This window comes from Lasiodiplodia theobromae (genome assembly GCF_012971845.1).
Source record: "Lasiodiplodia theobromae strain AM2As chromosome Unknown scaffold_62, whole genome shotgun sequence".
NCBI classification, from domain to species: Eukaryota; Fungi; Ascomycota; class Dothideomycetes; order Botryosphaeriales; family Botryosphaeriaceae; genus Lasiodiplodia; species Lasiodiplodia theobromae.
Genome location: NW_023336544.1, coordinates 23,020 through 41,976, shown reverse-complemented (window position 1 = coordinate 41,976; position 18,957 = coordinate 23,020). Strand labels below are relative to the sequence as shown.

At 55.4% G+C, this 18,957-nt stretch overlaps 6 protein-coding genes across 6 annotated transcripts; 3 read left to right on the top strand and 3 right to left on the bottom strand.

The window, feature by feature from the left end:
• Window positions 1-522: 522 nt before the first annotated feature.
• LTHEOB_12370 (Magnesium and cobalt transport protein) lies at window positions 523-1,931 on the bottom strand (the record flags this gene model as incomplete). The annotated part of the gene is made up of 3 exons (XM_035509230.1): window positions 523-1,071; window positions 1,221-1,504; window positions 1,559-1,931. The coding sequence occupies 3 exons, from the start codon at window positions 1,929-1,931 to the stop codon at window positions 523-525; spliced, it is 1,206 nt and encodes a 401-aa protein (XP_035364639.1).
• Window positions 1,932-3,494: 1,563 nt separating this feature from the next.
• Window positions 3,495-4,123, top strand: LTHEOB_12369 (Membrane protein; the record flags this gene model as incomplete). Its single annotated transcript, XM_035509228.1, has 2 exons — window positions 3,495-3,773; window positions 3,884-4,123. The coding sequence occupies 2 exons, from the start codon at window positions 3,495-3,497 to the stop codon at window positions 4,121-4,123; spliced, it is 519 nt and encodes a 172-aa protein (XP_035364638.1).
• A 1,108-nt stretch (window positions 4,124-5,231) lies between these two features.
• LTHEOB_12368 (Ubiquitin ligase complex f-box protein grr1 protein) lies at window positions 5,232-7,189 on the bottom strand (the record flags this gene model as incomplete). The annotated part of the gene is made up of 4 exons (XM_035509227.1): window positions 5,232-5,485; window positions 5,539-5,650; window positions 5,703-6,395; window positions 6,449-7,189. 4 exons carry the CDS (start codon window positions 7,187-7,189, stop codon window positions 5,232-5,234), a joined length of 1,800 nt encoding a protein of 599 aa, XP_035364637.1.
• A 2,007-nt stretch (window positions 7,190-9,196) lies between these two features.
• On the top strand, window positions 9,197-12,476 carry LTHEOB_12367 (Serine threonine protein; the record flags this gene model as incomplete). Its single annotated transcript, XM_035509226.1, has 3 exons — window positions 9,197-10,091; window positions 10,145-10,242; window positions 10,290-12,476. 3 exons carry the CDS (start codon window positions 9,197-9,199, stop codon window positions 12,474-12,476), a joined length of 3,180 nt encoding a protein of 1,059 aa, XP_035364636.1.
• An 853-nt stretch (window positions 12,477-13,329) lies between these two features.
• Window positions 13,330-14,472, top strand: LTHEOB_12366 (Nicotinamide n-methyltransferase; the record flags this gene model as incomplete). Its single annotated transcript, XM_035509225.1, has 3 exons — window positions 13,330-13,756; window positions 13,879-13,925; window positions 14,002-14,472. 3 exons carry the CDS (start codon window positions 13,330-13,332, stop codon window positions 14,470-14,472), a joined length of 945 nt encoding a protein of 314 aa, XP_035364635.1.
• Window positions 14,473-14,539: 67 nt separating this feature from the next.
• On the bottom strand, window positions 14,540-15,358 carry LTHEOB_12365 (S-adenosylmethionine-dependent methyltransferase; the record flags this gene model as incomplete). Its single annotated transcript, XM_035509224.1, has 1 exon — window positions 14,540-15,358. One exon carries the CDS (start codon window positions 15,356-15,358, stop codon window positions 14,540-14,542), a length of 819 nt encoding a protein of 272 aa, XP_035364634.1.
• Window positions 15,359-18,957: the final 3,599 nt, after the last annotated feature.

Here is an 18,957-nt window from a genome sequence, read left to right as displayed (position 1 = left end):
TCCTTCGGGGTTGGCGGCGATTTATTATTCTACAACGCGAATTTCGGTTCACTTCACCCATAAGCCTAATTTCTTAACGAAATATTGGGGGACTTTACCATTATCATATTCTTTTCGACGGTACTGAAAGGTTAGTGAAAAAAAAATTGATGACCGGGGACTTTCTTTTCTTTTTAAAAAAATAAATACCCGCTCGCGTGAGATTCACATGCACAGGATAGTGCTCAAGAGCAGCCGGACGGAAGGCTAAAGCCAAGGTATGGTATGATAAATTAGCGCAAAGGTGCATAAACATGAGTCACGGGAAGAATTCTGAACCAACCAAATTCATGATTCTCCTAGCAAAGTCGTCGAGCGAGTTAAAGAATCACCTTACCCATAGATACTAAGCACAACTTTCCCCTCCTCAAGTGTCCTTCTCGTGCACCGGCAACACCGCTCCCTGTCCTTTCGTCTTTCCTTTCCCCCCCTTCCTCCTCCCCCACAGTAGGCCCCACCGATCTATCACACTTCCCAGCGCCCTCACGACCCTCTCGAAGAAAAGCCAGCCCACGAAGCCGCCAGAAACGAGACGGCGAGGATCCAGAAGACCCAGAAGAGATCCTCCCCGGCGGCGAAGCGGCCGGACATGGAGAAGATGCCGGCGACGACGGAGAAGGGGACGAGCACCGTGGCCAGGGCAGACAGCCGGCCGACGCTGCGCGCTTGCCTGTTGGCCAGGAGGCTCTGCTCGTCGGACAGCACGCTCTGCTTGTTGGCCATCAGGCTCTGCTCGATGGCGGCGCGTTGCTCGTACGTCGCGAGCGTGGCGGCGAAGCGGGCGTGTAGGGTGTGGGCGTGGGAGCGGAGGGCGTGCCAGGACTGACGTTCGCGGTCGTCGGTGTTGTTTTGGTTTTTGTTGCTGCTGCTGTTTTTGTGGTTTAGGTGCGGGCTATCTCCGTTGGGAAGAGGGGGAGAAGTGAAGGACGAAGCCGTCGTGGTGGGGTAGAGCGTCCGGAATATGTCATCGATGTCCTTCATCCGGTTCATGACGGTCATCATATGGTAGGTCAGCGCGTGGAAATACTCGCGCTGTCACTGGTTCTCCCACGCCGAATACCAGGACGAGCCCGAGGTGTAATGCGCTTTACTGAAGCTGGTCTTGCTCCACAAATAATAATAGTCGATCTCCTGGACCGGATCACGCCTTGCCAGCTTGAGAGGAGGAGCTTCCGGATTACGTCTGTTGCCGAGCGCGGGTCCGACGTCGTCGCGTGCCCTTGGTAAGTGTAGGCATGGACGAGGTTGTCAAAGAATGAAAGGCTGAGCGACCTCGATGGGGGTTTGTGCCACTGCTGCGAATCTTCGGGTAGCCTTTTGATGGAGAAACGGGCGGGTACGGGTATACGGTTGTCACTCAAGTCGGAGTGCTGAAGAGTCAGGTTGTGCACTGGCTCGTCCGATGGCGGCGTCATATGCAACTTGTGGATGACGTTCTCAAGTATGGGATCCACGAGAAGAAGAGCTGGTAATGAATCAGCTCATGGTGTGGTGGACGTTTACCAAGGGGTGACGTTACCCGTCCAAGAACCATCTGAGTTATTTGTAGACCAGAAAGATACCAGATGTGCGCTGGGGTGGTATGTGCGGTCTCCGTCAAGGTATTGCACAATCCGGTCCAGAACAGTGTCTTTCCCGACATAGACACCAAATGCTTGCTTCGGATGAGGGTCAACGCCATGTAACTGGAATGTCTTGACTCTCCAATATTGGCTACTGTCGTGCGCGAGGCAATTTTCATCAACAATGTCATCCACATACGGCCCGGCAGCATGTGCCAGGAATACAATGGGAGGTGCTCCGCTATAGGCTCCGATGATATTCACATATCTCTGGTCAAGATCTTCAAGGATTATCAGACGATTTGAAGCTGGAGATTGCGTCGAAGCCATTGGGTGTGGTGTGTTGAGGTGGCTACGTAGATCCTCGGCATCTTTCGCCTTTCGAACTATGGGCTCCTGGGAGCTGTCAAAATCTATGACGACAGCTGAGCCTTTTTCGACACCATCTACGCTAGTTGACCAAGGATGCTGGAAGCTTGAGGGAAACAATAACTGTCTGGTTTCAAGCGCCAGCCTTGCGTAGGCTTGCTCCGAATTACAGTTTCGCGCTAGGGCTTCAAGTACATCAGTGCTGTTCAACGAGTATCTTTGAGGAACTCCAAACCTTCTCGAGATCCGTAACTCATTCTCTAGGTTCTCCTGTCGCAAATACCAGTGGACATGGTTCCACTGTAGCTGAGAGGAACTATTCAAGGGGAGACGTTATAATATTGAGGTCCTAGGCTGCCCCTCCATCAATTTCAGCCAGCCTTGCGTCAAAAAACACGAAGTGGCTTAAAGCAATTAGAACGCTAATTGGACATGCTCGCAGTGTCGGTGACGGAAATGGCCTGGCCTGAGGCGAAGTGCAGGCGCCACCAAGAACACCATCGCCGTGAACCTATTATTCTCTAGGACCGCAGATGCACCAGACTCTAATGTGACATTCGTCATGCCACACCTATTACACCCAGACACTGCCACGTTCACAGAAGAATCATTATTGGAGCGTCAACGGCAGTTGATCTTAGTGGGTTGTACAAGGCTGGCACGTAGCATCTACAAATACATGTCCAGTTCCTCAAGCTACAAACTTCCACACACCACCGCATATTCTCAATATTTTTCGCTTCGCTTAGTTTTCGCGCGATCTACAAAGCCATGCCGCCAAGGAACTGGACCGAAGATTTTCATGACGACCCAGGCATGTGTGGAGGGGAATGGCATGGACAGTAAGGGTATGGAGCGGACGGATCGGGAGAGAGACAACGAAGTAAGTTTTGACCCTTCGAACTACGGTATTAAGAACTTCCCATGCTCTAATATCGATGCGAATTCGGCTCGATGTTTGTAGATTCGGCATAACTGACAAGACGAAGACTTCAAACCAGAGTGGCAATAGTGGAAAACACTGAGGGGAGCGATATGGCGCTCGACATCAGCCCCTCCGGCTGTCGCTACTGAATTCGGAATGTTACACACAAAGTTAGGGGTAGGAGGGTTGGTTTTACTCGTGGAAAAAGAGAAAGCGGAAATGATTTTTGTTTATTACTCTTCTACATCTCAACCGAGGGAAACTGGATAGCTTAAGAATCACAAGCTTCAAACGGATACCCCAATTTCATAATCCTTTCATGGAGATGTATTTGCATGTACGCTTGGTTGTGCTGCATAGGTACCTTGAGGCTTGATTTGGATAGATGTCACTTTCCCGACTTGTCCAAATAGTCATAAGACTTGAGGCTGCGCCAAAGATTATTTACTGCCCATAATATGTATTGCGCACATCTCGGAGGTTTAGCTCCATTCCGACGTCCGAGGAGGCCAGAGCTCCTCCGTCTTCCGCAGCCCGCCGCACCACCCACCTCCAAGCTTCTGGAAGCTCGACCCGCACCACACACTCACCACCAGCCCATGTCCCAGTCATACCAGACCTTTCCCTCCTCCATCCACTCCTCCGCCGACCCCGCGACCCATTCAATCGCCGAAGAAGAGACCCAGCTCATCCGCCGCGACCCAGCTGACACCACGACCGACACCTTGCTCACCACCATGCCCGGCATCTTCTGGACCATCGGCTCGCTCTACGGCGCCGCCAGCGTCGCCATCGGCGCCTTCGGCGCGCACGGCCTGAAGTCGCGCATCGCCGACCCCCAGCGCATCGCGAACTGGAACACGGCTGCGCACTACCAGGTACGTACACACACATAAATTACTACACCTCCCAAACCCCCCAAACCAACTACCAACTCCAAAAAAAAAAAAGGAAATAACCTCTCTCACACATCATCCCCCCAAAATAGCTCATCCACTCGGGCGTCATCCTCCTCGCCTCGGTCGCCGCGCCGCAGAACAAGCTGGCCATGACGCTGCTGACGGCCGGCGTGACCATGTTCTCGGGCTCCATCTACCTGCTCGTCCTCGACCCGGCCCGCTTCAAGGCCCTCGGCCCCGTCACCCCGCTCGGCGGGCTGTGCATGATTGGCGGCTGGGCCGCGCTAGCTTTCGGCCGCGGGAGGGTGCCTATCCCGCCGAGGGCTTAAATAAAAAAGAAAACCAAGGACGAAGAAAAGAAAAGTGAGGTTGAGATGTGCGGTTTACATATAGGTTGTGGGTCAGTCGCATGGAAGGATGGGTTATACATATCTGAGGGTTTCCTTCTTCCTTGTAGATGGCGAAAGTCAGCTGAGGGAGAGTATAAATATGATGGTGCACCCGGGTGGGCGCGGTCACATGCAGTCTTCAGAGGATACAATGTCCTTGTGCATAGGCAGTTTGGTAGAGGTGAGTGCTGATTAGAACCATGCTATTGCAGAAGAAAGGAATCGGACGACTTGTGCTACCGTCACTTCCGCTTCTCCACTCAGTCAAAGTCACAATTGTAAGACTACTTCAGGCAACATTGATATCGTGTAGATATTCTTCATCCATGCTCCGAGAACCCGTTTTTCTAAAACTACAAGAGTAACCAGCCTGCTCAACGAGGAAAAGAAATTGGAGAGAAAAAGAGATATTCTCAAAGGAAAACAGGATGATGAGGTGTGTGCAGTGTGCCAAAAAAAAAAAAGGAAAACTGATTGGAATGCCCTTCAGTAACACGAAAGTGCTCGCGCCTTTAGCGCGTCGGTGTGATAACCCATTTGCTCCAGTAACTTGGTGTTTCCCAGACCGTGCGTTTATCCCATGTGCTCTCCAGGCACGACGCATTCCGCAGCTTTAGCTGCTCAAACTCCAAAGTAGTCAAAGAGATTCCTATGTTCCGGCCGTGAGTGTGAGTCGGGGGGTATTTCGTTATCGAAGGAGAAAAGTGAACGGCGGATAGACACAGTCCACCAGGGTAGACCGTCTGGTAGGACCCTGATATCAGTTCGAATCGAAGATGCTGACGTGCTGAGCGCTTGAACAAAAACCCGCTGATGCAATTGCCGAAAAAAAAAAAAGAAAAACAAAGGCCTTGGACTTTCCATGCCTCTGTCCATAACCACCAACTCCCAGTCTTTTTCTAGGTCGTCTTGACCGATTGAGTAGACTGCCGCCAATCCGAATGCATGACTTAAGGGCTGCTTCGCAAAAACAGAAAACTTCCAAAGATCTGCATGCAATACACATGCATCGCGAAGAATTATGACAACGAAAAGAGAGGAGAAACACTTAGCCCAGCACTTCACTGCCGTCGCCAAAGTCTTCGTCCATCTCTTCGCCAATGGCCGTGGCACCCATCATGGCCGTTACTTGCTGGTGCACATTGACATTGACAACCATGTCGGCCTCGTCGGCATCGTCATACATGGTACCGTCGGTTTCGTATGTGGGGTTGGTGTCTTCCTGGTTGAGGTGGTCGCGCAACCGAGTAACTCCGTTACCGGAGAACACACAAAACACATCGCGTTGGTGCTCGTTGAATTCTGTGCGAACAGTCAGCAGGGGCAACAATATATGAGCGTTTGACTTGGCATACCTGGTGGGGCCTCACGACAGAACACCAAGAGATCCTCGCGCAGGAATGCCTGCACGCCTGTCAAACTCAGGTGAGTCAAGTAAGGGCAGTTGTTGAGCAAAGCGTGGATCCCCTGCAGGTGAAACGTTAGCAAAGTCCTGCGAATTCATGCACGGGCGTCTTACATTTAGCGTCAGCAGCGTGCAGTAGCTGAGATGCACGCGTTCAAGGGAGCACGGGACGGTCTGTCCACTCGCACCCTGGAGTCTTTGCCTGGCAAGCGCCATGATGCTCTTGTCGGTGATGTTGCCGCACTTGACAAGGCCAATCCGCTTGAGCTTGGTGAGCGTCGAGAGCTGTTCAACAGACTTGTCCGTCAGATTCTGACAGCAGGCGAGATCAATGTAGCGGATACGAGTGCACATCCGAATCAATTGCTGGACACCGGTGTCGGTAATCCGCGAACAGTGGCCAAGGTGGATGTAGTGGAGGTTCTTGCCAAGCTTCGTGATCGCCGCAACGGCACGGTCGGTGATCTGACGGCATTTTGCCAGGACGAGGTTACGCAAGCGTGGGGCGGCCGTGATGATCTTCTGAACGCCAACGTCGTTGAGCTCTCCACAATCCGTAAGATCCAGAATGCGGAGGCTCTCGTATGTGGCATCCGCCGGCAAGTTGAGGAAGGCGTGGTCCGTGATGCGGGAGCAGTGCGCTAGGCGGAGTTCCCGGAGGTGGCGGCCCTCTCTGATCAAAGCAGTGACTGAGGCATCCTCCAGGTTCCTGCAGTTTTCCAAGTCTATCTCCAGAATGTAACGGCAGTTGTTTGCGAATGCCATGACAGCATTGTCGGTGATTTGGCTGCAATTGTTGAATTTAAGCTACATATAGCAAATTAGTACGAGCGAATGCAAACAGGGAATGGATGCCTTACCCTCTTCACATTCCTGCAGCTGCGGGCAACGGCCTCCAAAGACTCATCGTTGATCTTCCTGCACCCGCTGATGTTCAATCCCTGGAGCTTCAGACAGTTCTTTGCGAGAGCGAGCATGGTCCGGTCGGTAAGGTTCTCCAACTCGGTCACATCCAAGGCCAGGAGGCTGCGGTTGCCTTCCAGCATAGCCTCAAGACTGAGGTCGGTGAGCTTGACACACTTGGTCAAGGTCAGGCGCTCGATCCTCTTGCAGCTCGAGAAGGGCTGCAGAGTGCCGTCGCTGACCTCAACGCCGAGCGTTGAGAGATTGAGTCTCTTCACCAGGGTTTGGTAGTCAAAGCAGCTGTCGACCTTCCTAATCGCTTGGACGACGGTGTGTACGCTTGGCCATTTGTTGGTCTGTGGGCGATGCCACAATAGGCCTACGCTATTCCGAGCCCAATCCTTGGATACGAGCATGCAGGACTTGAGATCTGCGGGCGACGAGAGCTTTGCGAATATCGAGATCATGAGCTCGGCAGGAAGGCGGCTGATGGGCGAGAGACGGCATCTCTCCTCCATCTCGCGGGCATAGACATCTTCCTCGGAGGTGGAAGGAGCGATGGACGACTGCGAATCGTTGGCCTGCAACATGAAAGAGTCGTTGTCGTCGTCGGGGCAGCGCTCGGGCGAGGTCGAAGCAGAGGATTCGGAACTCGCCCGGCCGCCAGAGAGGCGTTCTTGCCGGCGGGAACGGGTCATTGTGTGGGCGCGTGGGGGAGTAGCGGCGGCGGCGTCAGGGTGGAGGGAGGCGAACAAGGGTGTCGCCCGCCCGCCGGTGGGGGTCGAGCTGGAGGGAGTGCTCGCGAACGACTCCAGGATTGCGGCTGCGTGCTACCGGGCACGCCGTGATGTCGTGGGAGGGGTGGAAGCGTGGAGGCAGAGCGGTCTTCGGGGCGCGCAGGCGATCTCGGACGGGCAGGTCCGACCAAACGGGAGCGAGGGGAATGGGCGTGTCGGCGCTCGGCTGCGAGGGGCACAGGGCGGGCTTTGCGGGGAGGAGTGGCCTTGGGGGCGGTGACTGGAGAGAGAGGTTGTTGGATGGGAGGGCAGGAGGAGGCTATTATCGGGCGGAGGTAGAGGTAGCGCGCGAAGGACCAGTGACATAGGCTGAGGCGTTGAAGGCGTGGCAGGGACTGCGCTAGCTGCAAGGCCGTGCGCGGTCGGGAACGGCGGGCAAACGGGCGTTTCCTGGCGGAAGGCGATGGGATCGGGCGGCTCGAGAGCGGCGAGGTCAATGACGGGGCGGGTCCTGCAGACGCAGGAGAGGTGTTGAGCGGGCTGGGACTGCTGGGATCCCCGCGAGCTGACAGGCGCCGAGCAGGAAAGCTCGATTCGGCGCCAGAGCAGGTGACAGGTGATCGCGCGCGACAACTCACCCGCCGACTGCCCGCCGCCTGGAGGATCACGGCCAGCCTCGCATCACGTCGTCACATTACTACGGTACGCTCCTTCAGTCCCGCCCAGCGTGGCGCTCTGGGCCCCGCGCCGCCCAACGCTCGATCCGCCGCCGCACCACGACTTCTAAAGCCTATCTCAGCCCTTCTAGTTCGTACGAGCTTCATCCGACGACGCGTCTGCGTTTCTTGCTTTTCTCTGCGCTTCGCCTTCGTCGTCATCAGAAAGGCAAAGCCTCCACCATACGTCAGCTGCAGCCCCCGGCTTTTGTGTTCCTCGACCAGCCCCGGCTTCTTCATGGGAAGCTGCTTTTTCTGCGAACTGCCCCTTCGGGCGCCATTGACGTGAAGCGGGACCTGCCTCCGCGAATTGCTGCGTGCTACCGTCACTAAGGTTCGCATCCTCTATTGCAACGTCGTCGCCAAGTCCGTGAGCCTCTCCTCCAGCATTCTCCGCATCGCAAGTGATTCCTCATTGGTCGTCGGGCTGCAAGAGAGCGTCATTTGCTGCTTTCGGTCTCACACATTGCAGGATTGCTGTTTGTGGTAATGTCTCCGGCCTCAGACTACTCTGATGTTTGGTTTCGACTCCTGCGACAGAGGAGTTGCTCCAGCGCTGTCCAGGTATGCGCTGTCAGACATGGGCGGCGGAATGCGGAGCGGTCTCACGTCCGATTCCGACGGTCCCAGACGTGCGCCGCGGCAGTCCATGGCCGCTGCGCGCCTGCAGGAGGCTAAAAAGTTTAGCAGCACGCAGCGACAGTAGGGCTTAGCACGCGTGCCGGATGCCGGGCGTGTCGCTGGTCGGATGGCCACGCCGGGCACGTGTAGGGGCGAGTGACGGGTTTGTAGTCTCCACAGCGCGGCCAGCGTGCTCAGCAGCGGGGCCGTAGGCGGTGGCAGGCGCTGCGAATGGCAGGCCGGCACTGCGCATGACGGGCCCGCGCCGCACAAGGCACGTCGACCAGATCTCCCACAGGGCGGTCTGTCTGTCGGTCAAGCAGTGTTGCCTGCGCACCAGCTCCTGTGGCCGAAGCCCCTTTTCAGTGGCCAAGGCTGATTGGGTGCGGACGGGCTTGGGCGTGCTGCTGGTCCTCGAGCGGGCGATCGTCGCCGAGATCCAACGGTTCCCAAGCACCTCCAGTGGCTGCCCTGCCGCCTCAGCAACACCCAGCTTCCAAGCCAACCCTTTCGCGGCGCTGCAGCTGTGTTGCCCGCGACAGCTCTCTCCCCGGTTCGCCACCGCCCTATGTCTCCTCGCTGATCCGCCTGGCCCTTCCCTCTTGCCGCCGGGCAAGTTACTGCCGTCCCAATGACGTCTCAATACCACCCCTCGACTGTAACCCGCCCTGGCGTCTTCCACGCTCCCCACCACGCCGTCCACCACAATGCCCCGCCCGGCACCTTCGCCCCCGGCACCAAGGTGCAGGTCGGCAACCACCGCGTGGTCATCGAGAAATACCTCTCCGAGGGCGGCTTCGCCCACGTCTACGTCGTGAAGGTGCCCAACAAGGCGGGGGACAGATATGACATCGCCGTGCTCAAGCGCGTCGCCGTGCCGGACAAGGACGCGCTGGCGAACATGCGCACCGAGGTTGAGACCATGAAGAAGCTCAAGGGCCACCGCAAGATCGTGACCTACATCGACTCGCACGCCTCGCAGCTGAAGGCAGGGGGTTACGAGGTCTTCCTGCTCATGGAGTTTTGCGCCGGCGGCGGTCTGATCGATTTCATGAACACCCGCCTCCAGCATCGCTTGACCGAGCCCGAGATCCTGCACATCTTCTCCGACGTCGCCGAGGGTGTTGCCTGCATGCACTACCTGAAGCCCCCGCTTCTGCACCGCGATCTCAAGGTCGAGAACGTCCTGATATCCACCGAGGGCACGTCGCGCGTATACAAGCTCTGCGATTTTGGCTCCACCGCACCTCCGCGCCCAGCTGCGACGAATGCCGCCGAGGGTCGCTTGATCGAGGACGACATCCAGAGGCATACCACAATGCAGTACCGGAGTCCGGAGATGGTCGACGTCTACAGGAGGCTGCCGATCGACGAGAAGAGCGACATCTGGGCGCTGGGCGTCCTTCTGTACAAGCTCTGCTATTACACGACTCCCTTTGAGGAGCAGGGGCAAATGGCTATTTTAAATGCGAGCTACAAGTTCCCGCATTACCCTCCTTTCTCGGATCGCTTGAAGACACTGATAGGTAGCTGTTTTCCCAACACCATGCTATCGTGTCTCGCTAATTTATTCGGGCAGCTTGGATGCTGAAGGAACATCCGCAGCAGAGGCCTAATATTTACCAGGTGGTTAAGGAGGTTTGCGCCATGCGCAACAGGGATTGTCCCATCAAAGACGTGCGTCCCCTAGCAGCCCTCCGGGATCACGCGCTAACAATGCGCAGATATACACCAACCGAACCCAATCGGAAACACGCAAGAATCAGCAGCTGCCGTCGCCTGAGCCCAATATTGGACCCACAATCGGACTTTCCAAGGCTGCGCCTGTCCAGCAGGTCCAAGTTCTTCCAGAGATCACGCCTATGAGGCGGGGAAGGCCAACGGCGCCGGTCCAGCAAAGTACGGCAGCTCACCACAGTCCATCTCCCATGAGGAGTGCGGGTGGTGTGGCTCCCACGAGCGACCCTTTTGCGGCATTAGATTCTACATCGGCGCCTGTGAGGGCTGCCGCTGCTGACGAATTGGCCCAAAGATTTCCCTCGCTGGACGAATTCTCGATTCTTCATGACCGGGGCAACAAATTCCAATTCTCTAGCGATTCCCCAGTGGAACCCAAGGCGGAAGCCGTCCAGAAGCGCGTTGCGGAAGCGTTGGCAGATGAGGCTTTCACGATGCCGAGCCATCCCCAGCCAAGGAGGGAACAGCCAACATCGGCAGCTTCTTCTGCGATACCGTCCAGGTCTGATTCGTTGAGATCGGCTCAGACCATGTCTCCAAATCAAAGGCCAGAGTCTAGGCAAACCCAGGCCTCTCAAATCCATCAGCCTCAGCCTCAGCGCCCTTCAATGGTCTCTACTGGCATTCAGACTTCGCCTCCTGGTTCACCCGCTTTGAAGCCGGAGCCTGCGAAATACGAGGCCCCCAAGTATCCCGATATCAGCCAACGCCCTATTTGGCGAGTACCGCAACAGTCAAGCCACGCCAGGGCTTTGAGCCAGCCAAGGTCCTCGGAAGACAACCCACGCTCGACACCGTCATTATTGAAGTCTGAGCCAAACCCGCCTCTCCCGCAGCGTCCTGGTTATTTGGATATGCATCGATCCAAGTCTCAGACAGCGACATTACAGCTCCCGCAATCGCCTGCATCATCTAGGCCCTCTTTAGAAGGGTCGAGACCATCGGGCCTGGATCTCACGGATCCCATCAACCGATCGAAGTCTGCCAACTCCAGGGCCAGGCCTTCTAGTGTGCACGTAGAATCCAGCTTGGATTTCTTGCGGGATCGGGAGGCCTCGCGGAAGGGCGACAGAGTTGCTAACCTCATCGACACTGAAACGGACCTCAATAGGGTGAAATCTGCTCCTACGACAGAGCCCGAGTTGGAAGAGACAAATATCACGTCAAACGTTGATTTCTTGCGATCTATGGAGGGGGATGATGGATCTAGACGGAGGGAGCATCACCGCACGAGCAGCAACGCAAGCAAGCACTCCAAGAGGACCAGCTTGCCTTCCCTGTCAAACACCAAGAATATCCTTGCCGGAAAGTTCGGAGACGCCTTCCGCCGGTTTGAAAACAACACCAGTCAACGAGAGCCACAGCGCACGCCTAGCCCTGAATTTGATCGGATTAATGCGCAACTTACGCCGATTGCAGGCTCTGAGGTCACGGGGGAGCGAAGTGAAGATGACACTGCGATCGACGAGACGCAAGACCTCCCTCCCGAGGTTCGCCGTGAGCTTGAGCGTCGGAGACTATCACAGGAGGAGAAGCGCGTTGCCGAGGCGGCTGCCGAATATCGCAAGCGCATCGACGAACAAGGAGAGGGTGGCAAGGGCAAGCCTGGTGGTGGCCCATCGAAGGCTTCGACGATTCAAGACCGGGTCAAGAATTTGCTACAGGATACGCAGACGTCCCCCCCGAAGCGAACCGCAGAGGGCTATGGCCGTTACACTGAGCGCGAGATCAGCGAAAAGGGAAAGCCTCCACCACCGGTCGCGAAGAAGCTTCCTTCTCTTCCGTCCGGTGCGCCGCAGTCAGAGCTGACGTACCGACCTGCTCGGCCGCAACAGCCGTCAACCACAGGCCAAGCACAATCGAACAGCGCCTCCAATTCTCCATCATTGTCTCAGGGAAATAAACCCCCTCCGGCGCCGCCGAAGCCAAAGGCGCTGCGTACTGGTGGCCAGTTTGAGTCCCCTAATCCAAACAACTTCCCTCCGTCGCCCGAACACCGGAAGCCTCCGTCGCGAGGAGGTCGCCCAGCGGACGGTGCTCCGGGTCTTGATAACGGCCTAGGAATCAATACCGAAGAATGGGAGGCCAATTTCAGCAAGAGGTACCCGAGTTTGAGCGGGTTGGAGATGGTCGAGACGGAGGTGCCGAATGGGAGTCGTTACCGCGACATATAGACGCGCGGGGAAGAGCAGGATACTATTGCAGTCGGACAACGGAGTTGGGACGATAGACGGTGGATATTAAGGATTTCTCCCCGTATTGACAACACTGGCAAGGCCGTGGGTGCAATCATGTTTGAATAGGTTTTCTTTTCTCAAGCACAGTCAAAGCGTGGAATAGGGAAGCACAGATAGATGGTGCGAGAATACCTTTAAGCGGAGCGATCGCTTGTGGAAATATAAGGTTTACCCATCTTTGGGCCATCTAATTGGACCAGGAAATATGCAAGATGAGAGCGGGGAGAGAGCGGACATGAAGGTGTGGCTTGGCGCCGCGCGCCGCGGAAGTGCTCCGCGGCCATGACGCGGGGCAGATCCAGAAAATCTTGGCTTCCGCACGACACAATCGCACCTACTTCTCTGAGGGTTTGCCGTTCTCTGTACATATTTTGCCAGCTGCGATTGTGAGAAGGTGCGGAATCCTTGTCAGACGGCGGCTCGGGCGAGGCTGGTCAAACACACCGCCTTGATTAGAACCTACGAGAAGTCCGCCGCACCACCGCCGCCGCCATCTCACCACCTCCTCCAGTCGCAGCCTTCACTAGTTTCAATAACACCGCTGTCACGCAAGGCAGCAAGACTGTGTCTTGCAGCCCACTAACCCCCTATTCAGTTCACCACTTCAGTCCCCACAATCGTCACTTGCATTCGGAACGCATCACCCCCGGCCGGCCGCAAACAAGAAATAACTAGAACGCATCCTTCCCCCGGGGGTTACACGAGAACAAGGAGGAGTAGGATCTCACGAACACACATACAACTGAAAAAATAAAGGGGGCAAAGGAGAGGAAAGAAAAAAAGAACCACCATGCTCTCCAGCCTCCTCCGCATCACGCCGCGCACGCCGACCGAGGACCCGGAGGACATTTTCGCGACGGCGCTGGGCACCATCTTCACCGACGACCTGCGCAACCAGCACGGCGACCCGGGCTGCCTGATCACGTACCTGTCGCGGCGGCTGGATGCGGGCATCGACCTGGCCGTGGCGGAGCCGGCGGGAGAGGAGGAGCGCAAGAAGTTCGCCCACTACCTGTGGAACGCCGGCGTGTTGATGGCCGAGCTGTGCGGTGGTCGCCCGCGGTGGGGTGTCGAGGGCACTGAGGCTGGTGAGCGCAGCAGGGTGCTTGGTGGGTTGGAGTGGCGCCTGGATGGGGGACGCAGGCAGTGGTGGGTTGACGAAGGCGAGGAGGGAAGCTGGCGGGTTGAGGGGGAGAAGGTGTTGGAGCTCGGGGCAGGTGGGTGATATTAGAATGCTTGTTTGTAAGGGGGCGGGAACGGTGGTGGTGGTTTTCGTTCTCGGGGTTCTTTTTGAAAATGTGCAGGAAGCGCTGATGGCATCGTTTTTGGAGCATCATAGGCGTGGGACTCGCCGGAATCGTGAGTACGCTGGTCGGTGCAGAGGAGGTGAGCCTTTCCTCGGATTATGTCTTTCTTCATTGCTTCATTGAAGGCTATGCTAACAGTTACGCTTACCGCGCAGGTCGTCATCTCGGACTACCCAGCACCGGAGATCCTGGAAAACCTCAAGAGCAACGTGGAGAGGAATGTTCCGGACAATTTGAAATCGAAGGTCTCGGTCCAAGGCCATCAATGGGGGGACCTGGGCTCTCCGTTTGCAGTGGCCAATGCTGGAAGGTTTACCAGAATATTGGCAGCAGACTGCCTGTGGATGCCCCATGAGCATCGCAGCCTGGCAAAGTCGATGCTCCACTTTCTATCGCCGGATCCACAGGCAAGGGTGTTTGTAATAGCGGGCTTCCATACCGGGCGGGCCAAGATGGCGCCGTTCTTTGAGATAGTCGAGGAAGAAGGCCTGGCGATTGACGATATCTATGAGATGGATGCCGAGGCGAAGCGGAGGGAGTGGGCATCTGAACGGGACGGAGGAAGAGAGGACCACGGAGAGAGGAAGAAGTGGCTTGTTGTTGCTCAACTGAAGCGTAAGCAGTAATGGAGCAGCCTATCTTGTTGGCTCCATGCATAGTCCGTCTCATTCCTCAAGAAAGTCCAATGACTCTTCATGCCGCGGGCTCAATCTTCTTCTTGAAGCACAGGGAGCACACCTTGGAGCCCGATCTGCCGCCAAACGTGAAGCTGGAATACTTGATCTTATCCTCGTACTCCAGCAGACCCCCTTCGACCACAAACCAAGCCTTCAGCTCGTCGGCGGTCCAATTGCAGCTCGTTATCAGCAGCAAGCCGCCGGGTTTGATCAACGGCTCGACCTTCTCCCTGTAGCCCTCAAAAATGCGCCTGCCCTGCGCATCCGTCTCCGCGCTCAGGCTGATGGCATCGAATGTGCCCTTATCCAACACCACATCAAACCCGCCCTGCAGCCACTCCTGCCGCGGCTCCTCGCCCAGGATATCCCACTCCTCAAAATCCACATCCGCCGCAGCCGCCTTCTCCTCCTCCTTGGCCCGCTCGGCCGCGATCCTGCGCGCCAGCTCGACGCTCCTAGCGCTGTAATCGACGCCGACCATGCGGCCGCGCCAGCCCTCGTCGCGCAGCGCGAACAGCAGGTGGCCGTTCCCCGTGCCGAGGTCGAGGAAGCTGGTGCAGTCGCGCTCGGCCTCGGCGGCGCTCTCGTCCTCGAACCCTTCGTCGTCGCCCTTGATCAGCCGCCAGTCGTCGGCCAGGTCGTCCAGGTACGAGACCATGCGCTCCTCGGCGTTGGCGTCGGCGAACCACACCGTGCCTTCGTCCGACGGGTGCTCCGCGTGGTTGGCGATCTCGCGCTCGTAGCACGCGTCCCAGTACGCTTTGGTGCCCAGGTCCGACGGGTCGAGGTGTGTGGGGTGCGCGGTCGTGTCGTCGTGGTCGTCGGGGGCGGTCATTGTGGTGGTCTTTTTTTTTTTTTCCCTTGGTTTGGAGCGCAATTGGAGGGGAGATGATGCTGTGTGGTTTTTGTTGTGGAGGTGGAAGAATCGCGGGGTTGGTGGTGAATTTTTGGGTCCCGCGGGCTATCGATAAGGAGACCGACTAGGGTCTATAAATGGATCAAGCCCATTGCCCTGATCCTTTCCCACCCTAAATCCATCAATTCCTAAGTGGAAAATCCAAGTATTTGACCTAGCCTGTACTGTTTTTTTTTTCCCTTTGTTGCTTCGGGGAGCGTCTTGTCGTTCATCTTTATTCGCACTGTCTAATAGAGCGCCACATAGTCATGCTAATCATCTGTCTTTATTATGAGACACCAGCATTTCTGGGAAACGATACGAAGCCTCATGTACTGTTTCTTATGTTTCCAAGTGTGCATTGATTTCGCAGCTGACAAGCAGATATGCGATCCTCTCACACGCAAAAGTGGCCTTTTCTTGGCCCATTCGGTGTGCAAAAAGGCTTTGTCTAAAGACCTCTGGTCATCAATGGTACACAATGCAACTCGCGAGTTCCTATATTGCTACCCGAGACCCCGCTTATCTGGTGATTTCTAGTTCGAGTACCATGTGATCATATTGCCTGCCAGAGACACTATAAATTCATCTTTAAGTCAATCCGCCCCGAATTTCTTTTGAACCAGCAGTTTTTCTTAGCTCTCTTTTGATACCAAATCCTTGTGGTCGACTTTACTGGTTTTTTGCGTGGATGCCGTCCATGGAAGCCCTAAGACTGAATTCTTTGTAAGAAATCCAGTAAAACCTCATTTCATCGCTCTGAGATCTTCATTAAATTTGAATTTTGCTGTTGCTACTTACTGTTCTGTGATGCATCTCTGCTCCTAGCTTTGATGCTGGTACGTATCGACCTCTGCCAAGAAACATGCTTGAAGCGGACTACAATACCATCTGCATTGCTCGACTGCATTTCTCTTGCAGTCTACACTTTATGGATGCCACAATGTTCTCGCAATCTCACTGCCATTTCACAGTGATGGTGAATATAATGTTTTTTTCTTGCTGCTTCCAATCATGATCCATATCTACAGTCTTTCTCAGTCAAATCACAATTAGGATGTTGGGCGTTTGAGGTCATGATGCCAAGGGTCGCTTTGCAAGTGTCTTGAGGCGGCGTATTTCCACAGTGTAGTACGTTGTATGTGAAGTGCATTTCCACAGCTGGTCCCGTAGTTTGCATCTGCGGAGAGCAATCTCGTTTACTGTCACTTCAGGCCTCAACGGATCAATGCCCACCGTGCTCATCTTTACAATCACATGCCACTCCTCCCTCCACTCTATTGCATTGTTCTACCGTCCAAGCTGGGTCATCACGAGCCTTATCACAGGGTTGACTTGGTGGGATTGTACCTGCCCAACCCATTCCCTTGAATCCACACGCGGCCATGTGGCTCTCATGTGGCTTTCACATGGCCTTCATGTGAATGGACCCCTGTGCCTGATCGGGCACTTGAGGTACCTGAGCGCCTTCCGCAAAACCGTATGTGCCCCGTATGACCTTCCCAAACCTCCCTCCACATGCAAATTTGTGCGATCACGACATCTATCCAGGGTCCGACTGCGCATGCCCGCTTGCCACGAGCGCCCAAGCCGAACCCATGCCACCCACCCCTCCACTCCTCCCTCTACCAAAATATACCCTACCATTGCTGGCCCAGAAGCTCCCTTTTCTTCTCCAGCTCTCTTTGCCTTTTGGCTTAGATCAAGTGTAGTATCTGTTCTTTTTAGTTTAATCTCTAGAACGTCCCTACGGGGGCATTTCTTTTGATTAAACTAGTTTTTGGGACCCGGTTGGTGGCCTCTGGGCTCCGCCTACCGTCACCAACCACAGTGTCGCTCGTATTGCACTGCCTCGGGCTGACGCGAAAACACCTTTTTCGTTGAGCTACTCCACCATGCGTGGGGTCTTGAGGAAGAAGACGACTGTGCTGGATGCTCACCTTGGGCGAGGATCACAGGGTCGAGGACGCCAACTTTCTCCTGCTCGCAGGGGCCTCACATTGACCCACCTCCCAGAACATGTTAACCATGGCAGCAGCGGTGTGACGGGTAGCGTTTTACCGCACCTTCAACCTCAAGTGCTGTCTCAACACTCACTGACTCGTTGGACGATATCACCCCAGGCTTTACTGCGCAAAGGTCTCGGCTAACATGATGGGTTTCGTGCAATGCACTGTTGGAGAGTCACCTCGCCAATTGCCGCACACCGATGGCGGCGAATTGCGATCATTGACTTTGGGACTATTGATACACTGTGCTCATCAGTAGACGATGGAATATCTGGAAGAGCGCTAGGTTCACTTCAAGAGCAGGGATGACTACGTCAAGGCTCTGGCTTGGGGAAAATCGACGCAGGTGGTTTCACTGCCCGAGATTGACGGACGCGGCCATGACCAAGCCAAGTCGGAAAGAATCGGCAGGAGAAATGCTCAAATGGCTATCAAGAGGGACAGAGTTAATGCTCCTATGCGATTTTGGGAAGCATGAGAGCGGCGTTTACCTTGATGCCGCGGCAGGCATCCTCACAGCCTGTGCTCTGACCGCAACTTCAAACGACGTCGGATTTGTGCTCTTCGATATTCCCGTCATTACCCGCTAAAAGGTATTGCGCAAGCTCCTATGTCCGCTCTGAAATGTAGTTATTGTGAAATCTCAGTAATCTTTGCAATCTGCTCACTTGCCGTGCTCAAATGCCACCTCGGCACCCACACTTCTCCACAATTGAATACTGACGCAACGCTTGGACTCCACCTACGACCCGCATGTGAAGACCATTCGGAGTAGCTTTTGATATTGGCTCAAGGATCAAGCAATGCCAACAAGACAGGGAAAGATGACAGTATCCATGCCACGACGTATATCCGACATATCCGCTTAAGCGAAGCAGCAAAGTATGCGGAAGCGTCGGTACAAGCACATGCTCTCTCTTGAGTGAACGAGCGAGTTTGGCGCGGAAACCACGGATTCGCCTCCGGCCGAGAAGCTTCTACGTATTGATCGTGAGTAGACGAGTAGTCTCGGCTGCTACTCACCGTGTCGAATTACAGCCTGAGACCAAAAAAAAAAAAAAAGGGAGGAAAAGGAGAAGGAACTGAAAGTGCATCAACAATTGCAGACAAAAGATCGGCATCGGCAGCTTCTAGTTAGCGAGGGGAAATGGATCCTGCTGACGATGTGTCGTTGTTGTTGTCTCCAGGGGCCCTTTCTCATAGCCGACTTTCAACTGCCGACGTGGGTGAGTCAGCAACCAGCAACGACCACGATAAGGCATTTCAACTACATCATCGCCCGTGGAGCCCGGCAGATGCGACCGGAAGTGCGAGAGAAGACTGTGCGGCGCTACGAATCAGCGGGAAAACACCAAATTGTCATGGTCAAAAGCATTCCATCAAGCAGCAGCCATTATTGGAGGCTGTAAAGGTGCAGTTCAGCGATGTCAGAAAAGAGGAAGGCCAAAGCGAGCCAGCCTAAGGAGGAAAGGGGAGTGAAGGACCAGATCTGGTCGGCGGCGCCCGGATGTTCCCCCGCGTTCCCCATGA